Genomic DNA, 24685 nt, shown 5'->3' with positions numbered 1-24685 from the left:
GTACTAATTGAATAAAGATCTATATCTATTAGAAAATAATGTTTTTATATGGTAAAACTTAAAAATATTATTCACTATTTTGTCATTTACTAGTATTAAAAAGTAGCCTGCATATAGTAACAAAATTTATACCAGTGTTTTAAAGAATAAATGTTAAAACAGCTTGCCATACATACACAGATACACAGACACACACACACACACACACACACATACATGCGCACATGAGAAAGCGACAGCGGATTACAACCTCCAGCGCCCGCGCGCACATCTGCCTGGATGTTTACGTAATATATACAGTCTCTCTACGAGCTTCGGGTCAAAGAGACGCCTTCCGTTTTGATTTACACAACATCTGATATTTTTGTATCGAGCCATGTCACCGTGCGTAAATACGCGCAAGGTTTCCGCGCCGTCCCTTTAACCTGAAAACGATTGGATTCTGTCACCTCAGTACGCAATAAGACCGTTTTTCATCGTTAGCGACTGCGTGGACGGCGCTGGTCACTCCACTGGGCATGTAAACGCGTCCTGCGCGTCTCTGCGCACTCGACCTTTTTATGATGAACGGCGAGGATGTGCTGGCGTTAACGGCACCGCTATGGTCGCCCGGTCCCCTGAAGATGCACTGGATGTAGAAGTATAGCCATGACTGCATGTGTGAGAGAGGGTGCTTGAGTGTGTGATTGAACAGGATGGGGAAAGAACAGGAACTCTTGCAGGCGGTGAAGACGGAGGATCTGATTACCGTCCAACGGCTCCTCCAGAGACCCAAACAGGGCAAAGCGAGTGAGTATCACACCCACCGATCTTTAAATGTCTCATCACACCCTTCACACACCCCCTTGCTATTGCTTCAATGACCACTCTGGCACGGGTTTTGAATATGTGCTATTATATAGCAAAACACTTTGCTTTAGCCAAATAAATAAATGTGTGGTGAAGAATTTCGTCTATTTTTAACCAATTCCCTCTTAAGAGCATGTAGAAAAATGACTTTGTAGGCCTTCTGCATGTCAGTGTCGTATACGCGTCTATGATTGGGAACCGAGAATCGGTTCTGGTAAGGATCCGCTTAAATACATTTTAAAACGCACCGAAACTAAACGATTTTTGTGATGTTCACGTACGGTTCTCGTGCACGCACCAGGCGCGTCCAGTCCGATTTTTAAACGAACGACTCTTATGAGCACCATTCCTTTTAGTGACTCAAAATCATATAGCGCGGCCAGGGTCGTCCGAATGACTCTTGAGTGAGTCGGTTCTTTTTAGTTATTATCAGCGCAGATATCAACATTCACTGATTATAACGGAGGCGTTCCACTTTTGTCGCGTCGCTCAGTGTAGATGGGCTGTCAATACTTGATGCTCGCTGTGTGTAACGGCATGAAAGTGGCGGGCCGCGCCAAATCCGCTTTGATGTCCAGATGAGCGCGCGCTCATATATGGCAGGTGGCTCAAGATCCCCAAAGATTAAAGGGATGGAGCATTGAAGGAAACATGTGCAGAAGGATATTGTCTTCTACATTTATGGTTCATTCAGTGTTACATCAGATTTTATTTCTAAGTACCTGACTGTTCTTCATTTTATGTCAATCATAAATGATACAATCTTTATTTTATATCAAAGTACCTGTTATTCCTATCAGATAGATGTCCTAATTTTATTTCCAGGTACCTGTTCTTCAAATTATTTAGATAGATAGATAGATACATAGATAGATAGATAGATAGATAGATAGATAGAGACCATCTTGTTTGTCCTTGTTGTGAAGGCTTGGGAAGGGAAGAGGGATTATATTAGTGAAAAGCGCCAGATGTCAGAGTAATAAAGTGTGTGAGTACATGAGAGAGAGAGAGTGAGAGGCCACTCACTCAGCTGTTTGGGCGTCTGTCCATTATGACGTGTAAAGAGGCGTTCACGCTGACAGTGATTTTATCATTGGCGGTCGCCAGGTCATATTACTGTTGGTTGCAATAGGTAGGCCTATACTTACTGCTAGTTGCCATGATTTTATTGATGTATATGTAGCTTGTTTTAGTGAACGTTTAGTATTGCATGACCAAATGCTTTATGGTAAGAGATGAGCTCAATGAAGTAAAGAATACATGTTGTTAACAAATGATTAGGATATATAGAAAAAAATGTAGCATTGGTGCATGTTGATTCAGTTTTCCATCATATGAAGTCCTCTTGAGTCGTCTCTTCACTGGTGTTGGGACATCTGAAGTTCTCGCAGGAGTAAAGAGATGCATCTTTAATCTAGATTTAAAGAGTCTCCATTATCAGGACGGCTATTCCAGAGTTTAGGAGCTAAATGTGAAAACGCTCTCCCTCATTTAGTGGACTTAAATATCCTAGGTACTACCAGAAGCCCAGAGTTGATGGTGGATTGAAACCATTTATAAATGGTTTATTCAATTATAAAGAATTGCTACTGACATATAAGGCATAGGTCAGTAGCAATACTTTATAATTGATACAGAACTTAATAAGTAACCAGTGTAGAGATGAAAAAATAGGTGTTATGCGATCATATTTTATCTCTAGCAGCTGCATTTTGGACTAATAGTTGCTTGTTTACTGAGGATGCAGGACAACCAGCTAGTAATGCATTACAGTAATCTAGTCTAGAGGTCATGAATGCATGAACTAACATGTTCCGTAGCTTAGCGATGTTTCTGAGGTGGAAGAAGGCAGTTTTTGTAAAATATGAAATATGATTTTCAAAAGACATGTTGCTGTCTAAGGTCTTTAACTGTAGAGGATGAAGTAACAGTACATCCTTCTAAATGCAAATTGTATTCTAAGAGATTCTGTGTACAGGTTTTTGGCCCAGTAAGTAATACCTTAGTCTTATCTGAATTCAACAGAATAAAATTACTGGTCATACAATATTTGATATCTTTAACACACTCTGTCAACTTGGATATTTTAGAGATTTCATCTGGTCGTGATGAAATAAATAACTGAATATCATCAGCATAACAGTGGAAACTAATTCCATGTTTTCTTATAATTTTTTCTTACCAAGTGGCAGCATATATATTGAAATAGCAGAGGGCCTAACACAGATCCTTGTGGCACTCCATAATTTACTGAAGTTATCTTCGATTTTTCTTAGCTTAAATAAACAAAACGGTAACCGTCTGATAGGTATTATCTAAACCACCTTAATGCCTGTCCCTGAATACCAGTGTAATTTTGTAGTTAGTATCACTATGATCAAGTAAACTAATATTGAGATTTGAGCCTTGGTCAGAAGCTAAAAGTAAGTTATTTGTCATTTTAACGAGCGCAGTTTCTGTGCTATGATGAGTTTTGTCATCTGTCACTTTAAATGTTCAACTAGGATGGATTCTGATTGGCTGTCAATGTTTTTATTGTTCATCAGCTGGAAAAATAGTTTTTAAAGTGATTCCAATGATATCAATCCTCTGTGGAGTTATCGTTATAGTTGTGGTGTGAACTCTGCTATTCCTTTACATTTAGAACGTTTTTTAGAACTATATTGTACAATAATAACGTACAATATATTATCATCCTTGGTATACACAGACCTTAAAACATTTTGTTATAGTTATCGTCCTTGGTGTGAACCTGCCTTAAAACAGACCGTCCTTGCTGTCTCAACCCACAATGAGGATGCAGATAGTATAGACTATTTTGGTACAGTAGGTCACAAATAATGCTCGGTTGGAATAGCTTTCCTCTTATTTATACAACAAATCAATGAATCCTATACATACAGTTATACTATACATACAGTGAGTGTTGCACAAGACCAGACACACACCACACAAACATACGTGCCTATAATTGAAATGCAATTACCACTTCCAGTGCTGGGTAACATCCCAGGTGGTGAGAGATGCATCTCCTGCTATGGTAGGAGGGGCGGCCTGAAATGAAAGCAGGCCACTCTTTCTGTGTGTGTATATGTGTGTGCGTGTGTATGTGTGAGAGAGAGAGTTTTACAATAATAGCTATACTGAAGATGTCCTTCTTTTACTTGTGTTGGTAAAGAAACATTCACTCTTTTCTCTGGTGCATTTCTAGACATAATCATCTTTAGGAAAAAAAAGAGCACTGAATTTATATATACCTATAATTTAACAAAATTATAGAGTGTGTGTGCTGAATAAAGACATGAATGAAGGCATATTTACTTTTGTAGATATTCTTTTAAGAGAGTAGTTACTGTTTTCCTCTGAAGGCATAGTAAAAGTGAGGATCAGTTGGTGTGTCGGCCGGTATGCCAGACTGCATACATCCTTTCTGTGATTGTTGCTAAACCCTTGCTAACACCTTTACGTCAATGTCCAATATGGTCTGCTGTTGGGATGTTTTCATTTGAGAAAGCTACATCATCTCTCAAGAGACTCATAAATGAAAATATATGTTTTCTAAAGGTATATTACATGACATCCTTGAACTTTCTCTTCATTGACCTTTGATTGATACCATCCCCCTTATGCCTCCTCTGAAAATACATCAGAAATAGTGAATATCTTAATATAACATGTGTATGAATATGAACAAACTTACTGTATTTCATTGGCTCTTGCATATGAATATTTAATTAGGTAGGCAGGACAAAAAATGGAGGCTTATAAGAATTGTAAATATAGTTGATTTATTAACTAATAAGGCTAGTTGTTTATAAAGGGGAGCAATTATGCTCCTTTTTACAAGGTGTAATATAAGTCTCAGGTGTACCCCAAAAAATACCCCACAGATCATTTATTATACATTTATTATTGAGCATTTGCTATGTTGTAAATGCTCAGTTTTGAGTGGAAGGAAAAACATGATGTTTTCGTGCATGTATCTTTAAATGCAAATGAATTGCTGCTCCCCGTTCCGCTTTCCAAAAGAGTGGCGGAGCCTGTACAGCTCTTGCCTAGGATACTCTACCAAAAACTAAAATGTCTGTTTGGTTTTGAGTATCATCTCTATTGCAATCATGCTCACATGACACTACAGTTCTTCATCATCATGAAAGTTTATTCGTTTTAAAACCATATCAGTCTAAACTTCTGATATATGGTTTTCTGAGCGCACACATCCAAAGCACGCACACAGAGAGATGGATGTCAGGCAGAACGTCCCGTGAGTATCAAACTAATGCTGGGTACACACTAAAAGATTTTTGAAAACTTATAAGATTTTCAAAATGTGAGAGACCACAAACATGAGGACAAAAAAATCCTAGATTTAACCATTTTGCTCCTATAGAGTGTGTTGTGTTCTGTGATGTGACAAACACACTACAGATTTTCAACCAGAGTCCCGACTGTGAACACGAAATCTCTCGAGACTTCAGAGTAAACATGACGGATGATAGGCAGGAAGAAATTGCGTTGATAATGTTTGGAATGATTTTGGTATGTTTTACAGGACACGTTGTATAAACACTCGACAAGCTGATCCTCCATCTCTGCTGTCTAAATTCATTTAACTTTGTGCTGCGCCATGACTGCATTTATTATGCTTCTGTCTTCTGTCAGCTCACGTTCTGATTGGATATTGTTTTGTTTCACGTGATAATCTCCAGAGCGTGCGTGCGTTTTTCCCCCCACACAACAGGATTTCGGATTGTAAATATTCAACATGTTGAAACGAAATGAAATCGGGACGCCTCCGACGTTCTTCCAAGCAGATTTAGTCACTCTTAAAGGTGCCCTAGAACTTCTTTTTAAAAGATGTAATATAAGTCTAAGGTGTCCCCTGAATGTGTCTGTGAAGTTTCAGCTCAAAATACCCCCATAGATTTTTTTTAATTCATTTTTTTAACTGCCTATTTTGGGGCATCATTAACTATGCACCGATATATAGGTTACGGCCCCTTTAATTCTCGTGCTCCCCCTCCCCCGGAGCTCGCGCTTGCCTTTAACAGCATAAACACAGTTTACACAGCTAATATAACCCTCAAAATGGATCTTTACAAGATGTTCGTCATGCATGCTGCGTACATCGGATCATGTAAGTATAGTATTTATTTGGATGTATTACATTTGATTCTGAATGAATTTGAGGCTGTGATCCGTGGCTAACGGCTAATGCTACACTGTTGGAGAGATTTATAAAGAATGAAGCTGTGTTTATGCATTATACAGACTGCAAGTGTTTAAAAATGAAAATAGCGATGGCTCTCTTGTCTCCGTGAATACAGTAATAAATGATGGTAACTTTAACCACATTTAACAGTACATTAGCAACATGCTAACGAAACATTTAGAAAGACAATTCATAATAAACGGAACAATTCCAATAGGGTCCTCACACCATCGGTGCTCGGGCCCTAAATATCACTAAAATATCATGTAATCATGGATCATGTCAGTTATTATTACTCCATCTGCCATTTTTCACTATTGTCTTGCTTGCTTACCTAGTCTGATGATTCAGCTGTGCACATCCAGGCGTCCTGCCCTTGTGTAATGCCTCGATCATGGGCTGGCATATGCAAATATCGGGGGCGTACACCCCGACTGTTACGTAACAGTCAGTGTTATGTTGAGATTCGCCTGTTCTTCAGAGGTCTTTTAAACAAATGAGATTTATATAAGAAGGAGGAAACAATGGTGTTTGAAACTCAGTGTATGTCTTTTCCATGTACTGAACTCTTGTTATTCAACTATGCCAAGGTAAATTCAATATTTAATTCTAGGGCACCTTTAACACACATCACACCACAGGAAAATCTGATAAGATAATCTGCAGAACCATTAAGATAACCGGGACATTACCTAGGATTGTCGGAAGGGGAGAATTCGGCCCAAAATCAGAAATTATCTTGTGGTGTGTACACAGCATAAGTTCTCTTTCACATGTTATTGCACTTAAACTCACTCACTGCTCTTGACTGAATAATTTTAGTAGCTTTAATAAGAATACATTTCTTGAATGCTGCTGTTAAATGCTCTGGCGAGGAGATAAACATGGCAGACTGTGTACAGGCAGTGTCAGTCAGCAGCCGTGGGCGTGGCCTATCCAATGTGATGTCACATTGCAAAGAAACTGCAAACAGCTTATTCTGAGACACTGCTTTTGATTTATGGGGATTAATCCAGTGGGTGGATTTTTGCCATTACAGGGTGGTTGTGTACACACACTGCTGACAGACATTTATGTTTAAACACCATGTAAAAGTGAATTTTGCATAATAGGTCACTTTAAAGTGTTACTAATGCGGTTAATTTACAGTATGCTGAAGTCACCATTATGGGGGTTAGCGCTTCTAATCAGTCCAAACCTTGTTCACATTAGGTAATTATTCTTATATTGAATGAATGGTGATTTTAAATTCATTGGCGATACTGGGTATTTTTTCTGTCCTAGATCCCTTTTAAACAACACGTGTTCCTCACCAGTATCTGAACAAAGTGATTTAGTAGAGCAGATGTACATAGACCTCCCAAAAGATTAAATTAGTGCCTGTAAGAGTTCATTTATCTTAAGCATGTTGATTTGACACTGCTGCTTCAAGAAACTCCTTCCTCTTGTTCTAGAGCAGTTAAATGTTATTCTTGCATGGGCAGTTAAACACTGATCGTTGACACCAGGGCACTTAAAGCACCTGGTACTGTGATTAGCATATAGAGCAGTAAGTAGCCTTCAGTTCCCTTTTGAGCAGTTTTCCCATTAAAATGTGGTTTAATATGACTGAATTAACCTGACTACATCACATACATCAGTTCAATAGCTTCATTATGTAACAACACATAGTTGCATTTTTTTTGTATTTGTAATAAAGTGTAAAAATAAAAAGTCTTATTTGATTTGGAGATTGTGGAACTATTCATTACTTCTCATGTTATTCCAAATCTTTTATGAATGACAAGCCACCCACAGATTCATTCAAGCTGCTGAACAGATGGAAAGCAGGGTAAAATCAAAGCATTTCAGAAATGTTTGTTCACAGCATAAATGATTCTCAAAAATCCACACACAAGGTGGCACATTTGACCTATTTTTAGTACATTTCTGTCACTGATTTCATTGTCACATGTTTCCCAAAGGTCTTAAGAGATAAAAGAAAATCCAAGTGGACCAGATGTTTAATAATTTACCAGCTAACAGCATTTGTAATAGTTTTGTAATTTATTTTAAGAATGAACGAACGTCTAGATTTGCATACAATTGACCTGATGTAAAGTAAGCGTGGCCTAACTAGTAATTTGACCTATTTTTTAGTATATTTCTGTCACTGATTTCATTTTCACATGTTTCCCAAAGGTCTTAAAAGATAAAAGAAAATCCAAGCAGAACAGATGTTTGATAATTTACCAGCTAACAGCATCTGTAATGGTTTTAAATGGTCATTTTTATATATGCTAGTTTGTGGTTGCAGTTATAGTTTAGCATATAGCATTGTAATATAGTCATAAAATGAAAGATGGATTGTTGCATCATAAAATACGACTGCAGAAAACTTGCTTGAGGCTAGTTTTCTTGGGTGGATTATTAGTTTTGTGGAAATGTAAATTTTCTGTGAGTGTCACTTTAAGAAGTGATGGAGATTGAATATCAAGTATTAATCATCTGTCAAATGTGACATTTTTCAGCTGGGGTCCAATACTGTGACGTGTTCATTCCCAGAAAAAAACTCAAGACTACAATCAAGGCGTTTCAGGGTTCAGAAACAGCGTGCACTGATCTAGAGAATAACTCCTTATTAAGTGAACTTTGTGCTTTTTAACTTTGTAGAGCTCAAACAGCAACATTAAACACTAAAGAAATTTGAAAATTTTTGAAAAATGAAAAGTTAATAGAAAGAGTTTCTTGAGTTGGAAAAGGTTGACATCCTTTGGTCAAGTGTTATCACTTTGTGTATGAAGGATCTGTTTTCTAATCTTTCTTTTTTTAATGATCCAAACTTGCATCAGTGGATGTTTATCAGGAATCGAGGCACATTTGTTTGAATTTTGTGTTGTGATTACAGTACAACAGATAGCGAGACGCAGAAAAAAACGCTGATGCTTTCTGCTACTGATAATAACCTCATTGAGCAGTCAGCAAAATATTAAAAATAACAAATTCCAGCACTGACTCATTCATTATCGCAAGCACAAACAAAATGAAAGCCATGCTTGACAATTGGAAATGCTTCCCCTGTATCAGATAAATCCCTTTCGAGGTGGAAGCAGGCATTGGTAGATTCCCAAACTTGAGTGATGTTTTTGGACAACAGTTACATTTCTTACCATGAACTTACCTCATTCATGTGTAACAGTTTTTCTGCAACTGTGCCTCCTCACAGGGCCTCATCTCTTCTCAATGTGTGTGTGTGTTTCTATCCACCGTGTATGGTGTAAGCAGGACATTCCCAAACCAGCGAAAAGAAAATGCCAGAACACATCAGCTCAACCAGCCATGAACATCAATGCACTCTCAGAAAAAGAAAGAGGGAGGGAGAGACAGAGAAGGAAATACCATTTATCTCACCCTAAAGGGGAATACATGAGATCAAGCAGGACTTTTTAGACAGAACTTTTTGTAAGTGTATCTCACATTCAGGAAATATATATCACTACAGTTATTCACCTCGCTTGAGACTTGGGCATTTACATCTTTTGCATTTAACTCTCCGATGCATAAAGCTAAATAAAAACTAATAAAAATGACAAAACCCACATAATAAAATTACTAAAACGTATTAAATAAATACTATAATAGTATATAAATAACACAAAATAACACACTGATTAATATTATTATTATTTTTTCTATTTTTAATTTAAAAATTCCTGCATCACAGGTTCCGCCATCTTGGATCTTTTCTTTGAAGCATTGACATTCCCTATAGATATCTGTTTTTATTAGCTTCATTATTCAGTCAGAATTGCAGTTGTAAGGCCACTGGTTATGAGATTGCCTTGTTCATTCCAATATTTATTGTGTATTTTAAAATTTTTGGTTCCTTTACTGCTGTCTGACCTTGAGAAGTAGATAAAATCAGAAGATGGAGTGAGACTGTCTAGCAGCAGTTCAATTACTTGCGTCCAGCTAGAGTTATTACAGTTTTAATCCAGCTCTTTTCATGCATTCATAACTGTCGAATCTTTAAAACCCAGTGCTAAAGTGGGTTTTACGATGGCTTCCTCAGTGCTGATTTTGTCGTTGTCATTGTCAGAGCTTCGCATTGTAAACTCAGACTGATCCGTCCGCGGTTGCAGCTGACACTGATTGGTTGGGCCGTAATTTTCCCAGACAAGGAGGTTTCATTGGACTTGAGGCCAAATGTGGAGCTGAGAATGCGAACGCTGAAGATTCATCTGTATGTACAAGGCCAAGTGTGTGCGGTGCTGCAGGAGGAACCTGCACTTTAACAGGGTGACACAGATTCCTGCGCAGGCCGCTTCCTTTGACCAGAGCCCTTGTGTCCTTGAGAAGTGCACTTAACCTTTTGGTTCCATTCTGTGTATCAATGTTCCTGTTAAAAGTCCTTAGTTTCTAATATCTGTATTAAATATCTATCCAAGTCATAAAGGTGAAAAAGGCAAAAGATCATCATTCAAGTTTTTTTCAACCTTTGTCTAAATTTCTGATTCATAATGAATCATGGCTAATATGAAGCATTTGGTGGCAGATGTATTTCATTCATTTGTTTTGTGCTTGCAAACAGTCAGTTCCTTCCTTCCGAACATCCAAACTTCCTTCCGAACGTCCGTTTTTTTAATTTATTTTGAATTGGCTTTTATTTTTATTTTTTCATTTTCATGTTTTATTTAGATTTTATCTATTTCATTATGGCCTTTTGTTGTTTTAAAATATTGCTGTTTAGGTGCCATTTATTTCATTAGTTAGTTTTACTTTTGATTCATTTCTAGTTAATAATTATAGTGCTTCAAGGTGGTGCCAAGGCTATAAACTGAAATATTTTGTTTAGTTTTAGTTTTTCAACTAATATTTATATTTTATTTTATTTCAGCTTTATTGTAATTAACAAATATTTTTAATAATTTTAGTTAACATAACAATAACTCATTAGTTAACATTAGTTAACTACTTTAGTTAAAGGATTAGTTCATTTTAAAATGAGAATTACCCCAAGCTTTACTCACCCTCAAGCCATCCTAGGTGTAGATGACTTTATTCTTTCTCATGTACACAATCAGAGTTATATTAATAAAAGGTGCCCTAGAATTAAAAATTGAATTTATATTGGCATAGTTGAATAACAAGAGTTCAGTACATGGAAATGACATACAGTGAGTCTCAAACACCATTGTTTCCTCCTTCTTATATAAATCTCATTTGTTTAAAAGACCTCCGAAGAACAGGCGAATCTCAACATAACACCGACTGTTACGTAACAGTCGGGATCATTAATATGTATGCCCCCAATATTTGCATATGCCAGCTCATGTTCAAGGCATTACACAAGAGCAGCCAGTATTAACGTCTGCATCTGTGCACAGCTGAATCATCAGACTAGGTAAGCAAGCAAGGACAACAGCGAAAAATGGCAGATGGAGCAATAATAACTGACATGATCCATGATTACATGATATTTTTAGTGATATTTGTAAACTGTCTTTCTAAATATTTCGTTAGCATGTTGCTAGTGTACTGTTAAATGTGGTTAAAGCTACCATTGTTTCTTACTGTATTCACGGAGACAAGAGCCGTTGTTATTTTCATTATTAAACACTTGCAGTCTGTATAATTCATAAACACAACTTCATTCTTTATAAATCTCTCCAACAGTGTAGCATTAGCCGTTAGCCATGGATCACAGCCTCAAATTCATTCAGAATCAAATGTAAACATCCAAATAAATACAATACTCACATAATCCGACGCATGCATGCAGTATGCATGACGAACACTTTGTAAAGATCCATTTTGATGGTTATATTAGCTGTGTAAACTTTGTTTATGCACTGTTTAAGGCAAGCGTGAGCTCCGTGGGCGGGGAGCGTGAGCATTTAAAGGGGCCGCAACCTGAATCGGCGCATTTCTAATTATGCCCCAAAATAGACAATTAATTAAAAAAATCTATGGGGTATTTTGAGCTGAAACTTCACAGACACATTCAGGGGACACCTTAGACTTATATTACATCTTGTAAAAAAACGTTCGATGGCACCTTTAATAAATATTATATATATAATAAATAATAATAGCTTAAGCTTTTTGAACTGCAAGAGGCGATACACTTTCTTTGTAAGTTGAATACGGAAGGCGGAGAAGCTAGATATTTTACTTTATAACTTGTTAAATATAGATATTTTTCTTACACAAACTCATCGCTTCGCTTCAGAAGGCCTTTATTTTCCCCTGGAGTTGTGTGGAGTACGTTTATGATGGATGGATGCACTTTCTTGAGCTTCATACTCATTGGTCCCGTTCACTGCCATTATAAAGCTTGGATAATTATTAATATAACTCTGATTGTGTTCATGAGAAAGAAGAAAGTCATATACACCTAGAATGGCTTGAGGGTGAGTAAAGCTTTTAAAGTGAACTAAGAATGAACAATACATAATTTATTAATCTTAGTTAATGTTAATTTCAACATTTATTATGGAAATCAAATGTATTTGTTAACATTAGTTAATGCACTGCCAACTATTAAGAACAAACAATGAACAGCTGGATTTTTATTAACTAACATTAACAAAGATTAATAAATACTGTAACGAATGTATTGCTCATTGTTCGTTCACGATAGTTAATACATTAACTGATGTAAACATGATACCTTATTGTAAAGTGTTACCACAATAACCCTGTATAACAAATGAGCTTGTTTTGCATAATCAGATGACGTTACTTATTAAATTAGGCAATAAAATTGCTTCAGAGTTGCTTCTTCAAAAGAGCAACATTTATTTACTCTCAAGGGCATTGAAAACCTCTTCTGTCCACATGTTGGCAGAAGTAAAGGTATAGGCAAACAACGCATTTCCTTGAACAACATTGTCTAAATGGTATGCGTGTTGTCTAGCACCTGAAGCTGTTGATGTTAATGTGTAGTAAGATATTTCAGAGGTCATGGTAGGTCAGCTGGGGTCTGGACAGCACAGGTTTTTGCTGCACTGAGCTGAGCTTGACAGGTCTTGTCTTGGAGATGAAAACAGAACAAGGCAGGCCTTCAGTAAAATGACTTGTGCTGGTTCCACTTGTGTCATTTTATAAAGCTGTTGTGGGTTTATTCTGGAATTTGAAAAAGAACTTCTGAAAATATGCATTTGTATTTTGTTGTATGTTGTAATGTATTTTAAGGAATAGTTCACACCAAAATAAACGTTCTGTCATCATTTACTCCCCCTCATGCTGTTCCAAACATGTATGTGAGCATTTAAGTCGCTACTCACAGTACTGTAAATCTTAGCTATTTTATGGCTTCAGAAGACTTGGAATTAAGCACATATTCTTTTTATGTTGCTTCTTTGCCTGGGTAGGGTTGCATCAGACGTTTGTAAGTTTTCACTTAAATTGGGACATAAAGTCCTCACTGGGTACACAGTAACTAGCAGGTTTGTAACTGACTCATACTTAAAGTCCCACTGAAGTGCCTTGAAGCACGCTGCTTTATTCACTGTGTTGATGTAATTTCCACTGAAACAGGAAGACAGGGCAGAGAATATCGAGCAGCTCCTCCCCTTTTTAAAAAAATAGGGCAATAGTGTTTTCACATCTTAGCCAGAGCCGTTGAGCTTGGTAAAGCCGCATTTGACAGTTTATGACAGCCACAGACTAAGAGTCCCCCTTTTAGATTTAAAGGTGCCATCGAATGGAAAATTGAATTTACCTTGGCATAGTTGAATAACAAGAGTTCAATACATGGAAATGACATACAGTGAGTCTCAAACACCATTGTTTCCTCCTTCTTATGTAAATCTCATTTGTTTAAAAGACCTCTGAAGAACAGGCGAATCTCAACATAACACCGACTGTAACGTAACAGTCGGGATCATTAATATGTACGGCCCCCAATATTTGCATATGCCAGCCCATGATCGAGGCATTACACAAGGGCAGCCAGTATTAACGTCTGGATCTGTGCACAGCTGAATCATCAGACTAGGTAAGCAAGCAAGGACAACAGCGAAAAATGGCAGATGGAGCGATAATAACTGACATGATCCATGATATCATGATATTTTTTAGTGATATTTGTAAATTGTCTTTCTAAATGTTTCGTTAGCATGTTGCTAATGTACTGTTAAATGTGGTTAAAGTTACCATCGTTTCTTACTGTATTCACGGAGACAAGAGAGCCGTCGCTATTTTCATTTTTAAACACTTGCAGTCTGTATAATGCACAAACACTTATTTATAAATCTCTCCAACAGTGTAGCATTAGCCCGTTAGCCACGGAGCACTATCAAACTCATTCAGAATCAAATGTAAACATCCAAATAAATACTATACTCACATGATCTGACGCATGCATGCAGCATGCATGACGAACATTTTGTAAAGATCCATTTGAGGGTTATATTAGCTGTGTGAACTTTGTAAATGCACTGTATTATAGTCGAGAGCTCGGGGGGCAGAGAGCGCGAGATTTAAAGGGGCAGCAACCTGAATTGGTGCATAGTTAATGATGCCCCAAAATAGGCAGTTAAAAGAATTAATTTAAAAAAATTATGGGGTATTTTGAGCTGAAACTTCACAGACACATTCAGGGGACACCTTAGACTTATATTACATCTTGTGAAAGAACGTTCTAGGGCACCTTTAATATGAAACTGTTGCTAAAGTAAAACTGTGATCATAATCATTCTGAGTTTGAAAAATGTGTAATTTATGCTAGTGTGTGGCACCAGTGTTATCTCTTCTACTCGTCAGTGCTGTTTCTAATGCTGAGTCTAATTGTTTCTCCTCCTAATCTCCTACACAGCACTTTAAAATATAGCATTCTGTGCAGAATATACGTTTTGTGGTCTGCGCAGACTCGTACATATGATCCGCTCTGTGCTATCATGTCTCTGGACTGAAACAGACTGTGTTCATGAACTTCATTCGCCTCAATGGAAAGCATATTTACACTGTCTGAATCATTCACTGTCCCCTATATAGTGCACTATGTGCCATTCATCATATAGAAAATAGTAAATATGTGAAAAGTGACCGATTTCAGCCGCAGCTTCAGCATCTATTTATAGTGAAGGGGGCGGGATACTTAAGATTCTAGAGAGTGTTTGATTGGACAGAAAATCTAATGAGAACTGAAGTGCAGAATGATGTCATCAAAATCTTTCAACATGTTCTCCAACCAATACACCTATATAGGTCGTTTGTCACTTCCCTGAAATATGACCCATAGGAGCATTTGCTAAAGTTGATCCCTATCGACAACAGGACACTTTCATTTTAATTCATGAAATACGACGCATAGGAGCGTTTGCTAAAGTTGCACCCCTATCAACAACAGGACACTTTCATTTTAATGCATTGTTCCCTTTTGTTTGCGTCATATTTTAGGTTTCACGTAGCTCAATTGGCAGAGCATTGCAATATCGATATGCAATCATGTGATCATGCGATCGTGGGTTCGATCCCAGGGAATGCACGTGCTCGTAAAGTGTATATGCACTATAAATCACTAAGGGTAGGTTTAGGGGTGGGGTGGTTGTAGTCGTTAATAAAAAAATGAATTTTGCTAAATGGAAATAAGACAAATGGTGTAAAATGTCCACACATTGCATTTAAATGAACATGCATTTTGATTGGTAATGACAGTCATACATCATTTCATGACGACAGACGTAACACAACACTGTCGTTATTTTTATGCCAGCTAGAGGGCGCATGAGGTCGTAATAACGTGCTTAAAAAACCTCCTATAGGGTCATTTTTTTTGGAGGACATTCTGAAATCTTTGATCCATATTGGCAGAAGTGAGAGACTATAAGTTTTGAATGCTTATATCTTCTAAATGTGAATTTTGTCATTGATTTAGTGCACACTAGCTTATAGATAACAGTAAGGCTAACTTATTCATGCTAAAAGCCAAAAAAACTTCAATTTTGATTTCATGGGGACTTTAATTTGATTGCACCATTTTTTCTTAAGGTAATAAGTAGCTATTAGGTTGTAAAGGCTCCATAAATAATGTATATTGTTGCATCGGGATTCTGGTACCAGTACGAGGTACCAGAAGTGGGCCCCCCTCGGTCCGTTCGCGATTGCGAAGGTAGTAGCAACTTGGTGCCCCTTCACGTCAAAGCTAGGCTAAGTTAAGTAACTCACAAGCGGCTCCTGGTTGCTATATGCTTAAACTGAATGGAATATATCTGTGTCAACATTCTGCTTCTCTTTTTGTCTTTAATGTAAGAAACAAAGTCATACAGTTTTGGAACAACATGAGGTGAATAAATGGGTGAGATTTTTTCATTTGATGCTGACTTCAGGAAGCTCTACATTCTGTTAGCTGATTCTGTTATGGAGAAACGGCAACAATAGCACAGCATGAAAGTACTTCATAATCTCCTACAAACATAATTTCAACTCGGTTGTAATTTTGTCCTCAGCTGGGATTGTCTGTTAAATAACTCAGTGACTTTAATGAGGATATTATCAATATGATTCAGGTAATAGGGATATTACCAACAAAAACAGGGTGTTTAATAATCCTCCACACAAAGGGTATATAAGCAATCGCTTTGCTCTTCCAACAGTTCTTCCAGTAAATATATTTTATATTGTAGCCTATACTATTTTTCAAATACATTTTATACTCAAAATATTGTGATATTGCTTGTGAAATATTTGAGGTCTAAGGCTATGTGGAAAATAATATGCTGATTGTTTTTATGTTGTTGTTCTCACACCTGAGATGAACAACTGGTGTTTGTGTATGTGGAGACAGTGTACATGCTTACAGTAAGTACTGTTATGCATAAAACTATTTGTCGATTGAGTGACCGTGGCAATGCTGAGCATCTGTATTGGCTCAGACTAGAGCCGTGTGTCTGGGCATCAACATATTACACATCCTTTTTTTATCCTCTTAAGGCTCTTTGTCTGTGTGTGTGTGTGTTTTTGGTGGGGTAGGCTAATCCCTGAGGTGACGAGAAATGACCAGAGGAACACGACAACACTGTAATGCTAAATCTCGAGATCTGAAGCCTCCTTTTCTTGTTGTTAAATTGGATGTTAGTAATATTAAATTACATTCACAGCCAATCAGCATATATTTAACATTTAATAGAGTGCAGCAGTTTCCACTTTCCCAGTATTTTTCCCATTCTTTTTATCCATAGCGATTTATAAAAAGTCTTTGTTAGAGTCATGAACCAAGCCAACTAGCTATGAGGTGAACCACAACATTACAAATTTTGATTCGTAGCAAAAATGTATTTGAAAATGGTACAACACTGTGTACATAAAGGCTTTTTTGAGAGAAAGAACTACAATCCCACGAAGCACTGCAAATGACGTAATCAAATTAAAAATGATGGAGAAATATAAAGCTATTGATTTAAAGATTTTGATTATAAATCTTTAGAATCACTATATTTTATGTTTATTGCAAAATAGGTATACATCTACAAATATTTTTGGAGAGCGTAGGGCCACTGTCATTTGTTGATTCTCTGATGGTGGAGATTTCTTGGCAGAATCATGGGAAATGTAGTTTTTCACCAATAATTATGCTGTTGAAATAAGAAGTTGAAATAATGCTGATGGCTTCAACAAAATCATATGTCATCGATTAAAGGGTTAGTTCACCCAAAAAAGAAAATTCTGTCATTTATTACTTACCCTCATGCCGTTCCACACCCGTTAATCTTCGGAACACAAATTAAGATATTTTAGTTGAAATACGATGGCTCCGTGAGGCCTCCATAGGGAGCAATGATATTTCCTCTCTCAAGATCCATAAAGGTACTAAAAAAATATTTAAATCAGTTCATGTGAGTACAGTGGTTCAATATTAATATTATAAAGCAACGAGAATATTTTTGGAGCGCCAAAAAAAACAAAATAACGACTTGTATAGTGATGGCCGATTTCAAAACACTGCTTCAGGAAGCATTGGATCATAAATGAATCAGTGTATAGAATCTGCTGTTCGGAGCGCCAAAGTCACGTGATTTCAGCCGTTGGCAGTTTGACACGCGATCCGTATCATAATTCTATACGCTGATTCATTTATGCTCCAATGCTTCATTAAGCAGTGTTTTGAAATCGGCCATCACTAAATAAGTCGTTATTTTGTTTTTTTCACCAAAATTATTTTGTTTTTTTTCACCAAAAATATTCTCGTCGCTTTATAATATTAATATTGAACCACTGTACTCACATGAACTGATTTAAATATGTTTTTAGTACCTTTATGGATCTTGAGAGAGGAAGTGTCCATTGCTCCCTATGGAGGCCTCACGGAGCCATCGGATTTCAACTAAAATATCTTAATTTGTGTTCCGAAGATTAACGAAGGTCTTACGGGTGTGGAACGACACGAGGGTGAGTAATAAATGACAGAATTTTCATTTTTGGGTGAACTAACCCTTTAACAACCTCAGAGCTCACAGTAGGTCTTTCTTTAACGGTTTAAAAGTTATTATTAAAAATTAGTTCCCCTATGGAGTAAATTATTAATTTTTGTACACATTCGGAACCCAACTATTGCACTCTATTTAGACCTTATGTGCCAGAGAAACAAGCGCACAGCCATCTTTAGAATTTTGTGTTTGTTCTTCCATTTTTGCGGTAGCCTTTGGCAGCGCTGTCGAAGAGTAATTAGATTAGCTAGTGAAGTGGATTAACTTATTGCAGAGTAAACTAAAGTTATCATGAACATTGTAATGTTTGAAGCAGATGTCATTAATGTCAGTGGACTGGGAAGATTTTATTCATAAATTTGTAAGATCTTTCCTTCATGCTGTGGAAATACAAACTGGAAGACAGAACACAACGAGTGCAGCGCTGAAAGTGGGCGGGGCTACATAAGGTCTATAGAGTGGAAAGGAATTTTGGACCAATGAGATTTTTTGGTGGGCGGGGCTATGCAGCACAACACCTCAGAAATAGAAACCAAATCAATTGACAAAATGTCCCGAAGCTCACTGTGACTAGTTTGGATAAAAACTTTTGGATTTACATGGACAAGATATAGCTATCTAAGCCGAAACATAAATGAGACGTAAAAGTATAAAGCTATCTTTTTGATTATCAATGCATTTTTTTTCTGGAGAACTTTTTAAACAGGTCTCTATTTAAAGGGTTAGTTCACCCAAAAATGAAAATTCTGTCATTAATTACTCACCCTCATGTCGTTCCACACCCGTTCATCTTCAGAACTCAAATTAAGGTATTTTTGATGAAATCCGAGAGGTATATGACTTTTTAACGGACACTTTCAAGGTCCAGAAAGGAAGTAAAGACATTGTTAAAACAGTTGACGTGACTACAGTGGTTCAACCTTAATTTTATGAAGCGACGAGAATACTTTTTGTGCGCAAAAACAAAACAAAAATAATGACTTTATTCAACAATCTCTTCTCTTCCCTGACATTATCCTTACGCAGTTGACGGAGTAAGCACAGTGAAGGCTTGCGTGTTTACGTCCAAATGCCGGCTCAGTATTGGCCAAAGCTGATCATGTGAGCAGCACGACGCATGCTTGTGATGCTGACGCAGGAGCAGGCCAATAATGAGTCTTCGTTTTGACGTAGAACCTGGAAGCGCTGGACGTAAACAACGTATGAGAATGGCACAGAAGAGAAGATATTGTTGAATAAACCTGTTATTATTGTTTTGTTTTTGAGCACAAGAAGTATTCTCGTCGCTTCATAAAATTAAGGTTGAAACACTGCAGTCACGTCAACTGTTTTAACGATGTCTTTAGTACCTTTCTGGACCTTGAAAGTGGTGGTTAAATTGCTGTCTATGGACGAGTCATATACCTCTTGGATTTTATCAAAAATATCTTAATTTGTGTTTCAAAGATGAACAAAGGTCTTACGGGTGTGGAACGACATGAGGGTGAGTATTTAATGACAGAAATTTCATTTTTGGGTGAGCTAACCCTTTAATCTCATTGCTGTCTAGGAGGAGCAGTTCAGATATTAAAGAAAATTACAAATGAAAAATTCTTTTCTATGGCTTCCCTCATATGTATTTTTAGAGTCTAGTGTGAAACAGACAGTCACGTGTACGGCATGTGAGGCCAAACTAGTGGAAGAAAATTGTTGTTCTCTCCATGTTTCTCTCTCTCTTTCATTTTCCTTTCACAGTCAGCTTGCTCAAGCTTCAGGCCATGGCTGCTTTAAACTGAACAGAGTTAGATGATGCTGAGGGATGCTGAGGGTTTGTGTGTGTGTATTGTGAGAGTGTGTGTAAATATGCAGTGCACACTAGTCCTTTTTTGGTGGTATTGAAGAGACCGTGGTACATTTACTTTGACACAAAGAACCAAATGTAACTCGCAGAATTCAAAGGGAGTAAAGTGGTAAATGTGGCAGGATATGTTCAGCATGTGTTTTGCCATTCTTCCCACTTATATATAGTACTCATGCTTTCAGGTCATCTTAAAATGATAATCATTAAATATCTATAATTATAGCTGTGGGTTAGAGCCTGAGAATGGGGGGGGGGGGGGGTGTATATGTGTGTGTGTGTGTGTGTGTGTGTGTGTGTGTGTGTGTGTGTGTGTGTGTTTCTGTGTGTGTGTTGTTCAGATTACTGTGCTTGTCCCAGATTATGCTCCAGAGCTGAGAGATTAAATTACTTCCTTTAAAAAAGAAAAAGAAAAAAAAAAAGGCATGGTGGAATGCCATTATTATATGCATGCTTTCTGAATTATATGTTTGGTTACTCAAATAAATTTACTCACTGTGCCATTGAGTGCAGTTGTTTATGTTTTTAAAGGTGAATCTTACATCAGTCTAAAATGAGGGATTGTATTTTTACATTACATTTTGCATAAAGAAAATAAGTTGATTTTCTCATTAAATTAAATAAAAAAAATTAATAAAAATTAAATTATCATATATTAATGTATAATTACAAATGAAATAATATAAATAATATTAAAAATAATTACAATAAATTAATTTAAGTTAATATATACAACTGAAATAATATAAAATTTGTTTAGCCTTACATTAATGAGAATATTTATAAGAGTTAAAATAATACTTATTAGATTCTCATTACAATTAAATAATTAAATTAAATTAATTATGAATACAACTGAAATAATATAGAATTTGTTTAGCATTACATTAATGGGAATAAGATTTATACGAGACTTTTTGCATTAGATTCTCATTACAGTTAAATTAAATAATAGTTTTATATAATAGTTTTTAAATTACATTATTGACAATTGATGTTTCTTTGTAATGATAATAATGGCCCAATGCAAAAAGTTTTAATGGCTTTAATTTCATAAAGCAAAATATCAGTTCTTTTTTTTCTTCTTTTTGATTTTGTTGTGACATGTACCCACGCTCTTGACAGGTTTAGTGAGATTCACCCGTAAAGCATATCACATCTCCAGAGCGAACCTTATCATCTACTATAAATTATACTCCCTTTCCATTTCCTCTTGGGGGAGTACACTTGTGTAACCTTAATCTAATCCTGAATTGTGAATATTAACCTTGATGTCAGTTCCATGAAAGGTTTGCAGCTCTTGTCACCTCTTTTGTATTGAACTTGTGTTGTATCCTTCACTGTATCTTCATAACCAGAGATAAGGCTGGATAAGTCTTAGACTCGTCCCTGCAGGGGATTTGAAGCTCAGTAAGTCATGTTCTGTGTTCACCCTATCCCGCGTATAGCATCAATATCATGCAGCTTGACAGATTAATGTTGCATCTGACTGGAATGTTGAACGTTGCGAGGTTCTTGAGTATCAAATGTAACGTTTCTTCACACTAACACACAAACACTGAAGTTTTCAAACATAAAACAGTAACACTTTACAATAAGGTTCATTAGTTAACATTATTTAATAACATTAGTTAACATGAACTAATAATGAACCGCACTTCTACAGCATTTATTAATCTATGTTAATGTTAATTTCAACGTTTACTAATACATAAAGAGTTGTACTTGTTAACATTAGTTAATGCATTGTGAAATAACATGAACAAACTATTAACAGCTGTATTTTTATTAATTAACGTTAACAAAGATGAACAAATACAGTAACAAATGTATTTCTCATGGTTAGTTCATGTTAGTTAATACATTAAAGTGCCCCTATTATGCTTTTTCGAATATTATCTTTCATGGAATGTGTAACGTAGCTGTCTGTAAATGTAATCGATCTGCAAAGTTGTGAAGTCAAAAGTGCACAATAAAGTTATTGTCTCTCAAAAGAAAGAATCGACTCTGAACTGCCTAAACGAGCCGTTAGGAATTCGAATCTCACTTCTCTGATGGCCACACATCACAAAGTAACAGATTTGCCTAATGCCTGCCTTCATTGGCTGTCTGCGAACAACGTCTTTGAACCGTCCTCAAACGCTGTAGCTGGTTCGTGTTGTGAACATGTCGAGAAGGCGCTGTTTTCTGCTCAGCAAAAGCTAATTCTCTTTGTAAACACTCCCAAAGGATGAGGATATGAAGAGTCAGTGGTTAAAGGTGCCATCGAACATTTTTTTTAACAAGATGTAATATAAGTCTAAGGTGTCCCCTGAATATGTCTGTGAAGTTTCAGCTCAAAATACCCCATAGATTTTTTTTTATTAATTTTTTTAACTGCCTATTTTGAGGCATAATTAGAAATGCGCCGATTCAGGCTGCGGCCCCTTTAATTGCTCGCGCTCTCCGCCCCCTCCCGAGCTCTCGACTCTATCATTGCATAAACAAAGTTCACACAGCTAATATAACCCTCAAAATGGATCTTTACAAAGTGTTCGTCATGCAGCATGTCTAATCGCGTAAGTATGGTATTTATTTGGATGTTTACATTTGATTCTGAATGAGTTTGATAGTGCTCCGTGGCTAACGGCTAATGCTACACTGTTGGAGAGATTTATAAAGAATGAAGTTGTGTTTATGCATTATACAGACTGCAAGTGTTTAAAAATGAAAATAGCGACGACTCTTGTCTCCGTGAATACAGTAAGAAACGATGGTAACTTTAACCACATTTAACAGTACATTAGCAACATGCTAACGAAACATTTAGAAAGACAATTTACAAATATTACTAAAAATATCATGTTATCATGGATTATGTCAGTTATTATTGCTCCATCTGCCATTTTTCGCTGTTGTCCTTGCTTGCTTACCTAGTCTGATGATTCAGCTGTGCACAGATCCAGACGTTAATACTGGCTGCCCTTGTGTAATGCCTCGATCATGAGTTGGCATATGCAAATATTGGGGGTGTACATATTAATGATCCCGACTGTTACGTAACAGTCGTTGTTATGTTGAGATTCGATTTTTCCAGAGGTCTTTTAAACAAATGAGATTTATATAAGAAGGAGGAAACAATGGAGTTTGAGACTCACTGTATGTCATTTCCATGTACTGAACTCTTGTTATTCAACTATGCCGAGGTAAATTCAATTTTCAATTCGATGGCACCTTTAAAATTACTACAGCAATACAACAGCAGAATAACATTTTCATGATTGCTTCTCAAATCTCGATGAGGTCTAAAACGCCATTAAATATAGGACAAAAGCCACTTTATTTGGACCAACTTTCTCCTCAGAATCACAACCTGTAAGTATGATTAATTATTGATGTGTATATTTTATACTGGGTGTTCAAAATGCATAGTTATATGTTTTATATTATGCTAGGTCTCCAGCTAACTGGCTAACTCATGTTATCACTGTCTTACTGAAATACTTCTGCTAATCATCTGTGGCCCACTACACTCTAAATAATGCTGGGTTGTTTCAGCCCATGTTTGGGTCAAATATGGACAAGCCCAACAGTTGGTTTATATTTTTAAATTAAAATTTTAAACCCAACAGTTGGGTTTGTCTAGTCTGGGTAAACCCAGCCTGATCTGCCGGCGATTTGATTTCGCTCTGCAACTCAGTCTGGAAACCCGTGCATTCATTTCTACTGCGCTGTTACACTTTTGCGGGAACCAATCACAGACTGGCTTATCCACCTTGCTCGCTATTGGCGGGTATAACACGATGACGATAGAGAAGCGACGGCAAGCAGCTTTCAAACTCTATCTGATCTACCCGTCTCTCCAAAATAACAATGCACAATCACAGTGACGCCGATTGTGTTAAGCATTTACCTTATCTGAGAGAAATGTAGCAGAGCGTTGATCCGACAGTCTCTTCATAGGAAGATTACAAACGGCGATTAATGACACACGACGATTCTCTGCTGTTATTCTGGTGGTTTGCTTCACGATGTGAGTACAGGACTCTTTTACTTCAATGCCCCTTAATGGTAGACAATATTTTTATTATTTGCTCTATATGTTTCGTCTCCCTGCTTCTTGAATCTCGCGCCGCCTGAGCTGACTGGAATTCTTTTTGGTTGTCATAACATTGACGTAGTTTAGGGCGGCTATATTCCGCGTTCATTTACACTGAACCAGAACAGTATCAGAGTCGCCTTTTAAACTCTCGACGATGCTGAATGACTTCTTTAGTTAGCAAACAAATTGCTCGAGTGGGTGTAAATACCGATCACTTTCATGTTTTTTTGCACAACCTGCAAAAATCGCTCGATGCCATTGCTGCTTCTGCAAACCGCGGATCAATGCTACAAACC

At 36.9% G+C, this 24685-nt stretch overlaps 1 protein-coding gene across 1 annotated transcript in view; it reads left to right on the top strand.

Annotated features, from left to right (window-relative positions):
* Window positions 1–161: 161 nt before the first annotated feature.
* Window positions 162–24685, top strand: part of si:dkeyp-9d4.3 (caskin-1) — a 63411-nt gene continuing 38887 nt past the window's right edge. Inside the window, exon 1 of the mRNA XM_048161368.1 lies at window positions 162–789. Within this exon, the coding sequence (XP_048017325.1) occupies window positions 696–789 (94 nt within the window). The 5' untranslated portion in view covers window positions 162–695. The remainder of the gene's footprint in view (window positions 790–24685) is intronic.

Source organism: Megalobrama amblycephala, linkage group LG16, assembly GCF_018812025.1.
Source record: "Megalobrama amblycephala isolate DHTTF-2021 linkage group LG16, ASM1881202v1, whole genome shotgun sequence".
In the NCBI taxonomy this organism is placed as follows: Eukaryota; Metazoa; Chordata; class Actinopteri; order Cypriniformes; family Xenocyprididae; genus Megalobrama; species Megalobrama amblycephala.
This window is presented reverse-complemented; position numbering and strand designations above follow the sequence as displayed.